The sequence below is a fragment of the Arachis ipaensis genome, chromosome B04 (assembly GCF_000816755.2).
Source record: "Arachis ipaensis cultivar K30076 chromosome B04, Araip1.1, whole genome shotgun sequence".
NCBI classification, from domain to species: Eukaryota; Viridiplantae; Streptophyta; class Magnoliopsida; order Fabales; family Fabaceae; genus Arachis; species Arachis ipaensis.
In genome coordinates, this window is record NC_029788.2 from 115,926,994 (window position 1) to 115,927,805 (window position 812).

The 812-nt window shown below is 27.0% G+C and overlaps 1 protein-coding gene across 2 annotated transcripts in view; it reads right to left on the reverse strand.

Annotated features, from left to right (window-relative positions):
• Positions 1–812, reverse strand: part of LOC107639816 — a 7,437-nt gene that overhangs the window by 4,365 nt on the left and 2,260 nt on the right. The window contains exon 2 of one of the 2 annotated variants that reach the window (XM_016343419.2): positions 552–713. The exons of the other annotated variant lie outside the window; for it this stretch is intronic. Coding sequence (XP_016198905.1) covers positions 552–713 — 162 coding nt within the window. The remainder of the gene's footprint in view (positions 1–551; positions 714–812) is intronic. 2 annotated transcript variants of the gene reach the window in all.

Genomic DNA, 812 nt, shown 5'->3' on the forward strand with positions numbered 1-812 from the left:
CCAAAGAGAGTACTTTTAAACGTTTCTGCAATTAAAATGCCTGTCTAACCTAAGCTAATTTCAGGATCAAGGTTTTACTGAATTGTAGTAATATTTACAAATATTTTCCTTTCTCAAATAAAAGAATTATCCACCACACATCTCTCTTTTTTCCTTTCATATGTCTCTCTAGCTCTTTGTTAAGACATGATATATAGTGGATGATTAATTTTATTTATTTGTGTACAAATATTATTACCCTTACTCTTAGGGAAACTGATATTTTTAACGTAAAAAATATTATTTATACATTAAAATCAATTATTAAAATCAATCATTCATATATATATATAATTTATTTTATTTTTAATATATTTTTTATATTTTAATATATATTTAATATTAATAATTAATTTTAGTGATAATTTTAATATATAGCTAGCATAATATATTACTACCGTCATCTGATGTACTCCTTTTTATTTATTGTATTTTCAATTACAATGGAATCTATTAATTTTATTCTGAATGCCTTATTGGTTTACATATGTAAGTAAAAAAGAAGGACTCACATTTATAAATAAATTGCCGCCACCATCCAAGATGGGTACCGCTACGAAATGCAGAATGCATGTGAGCTAATGCATATACTATGGGCCGAAGGTCTTTGGGTTTACGAATAAGAGGGTTCATCGTCCTATTTCGTCTATGTTGGAGTAACACGGCGGCAAGATCTGAAAATGGAAAACAAAAGAAGTCATTCATATATATCAGGCTTTACCTATATGCCAAAGAGATTTGGAAGAGTTATTTTTAGAAATTTTATATTTCAT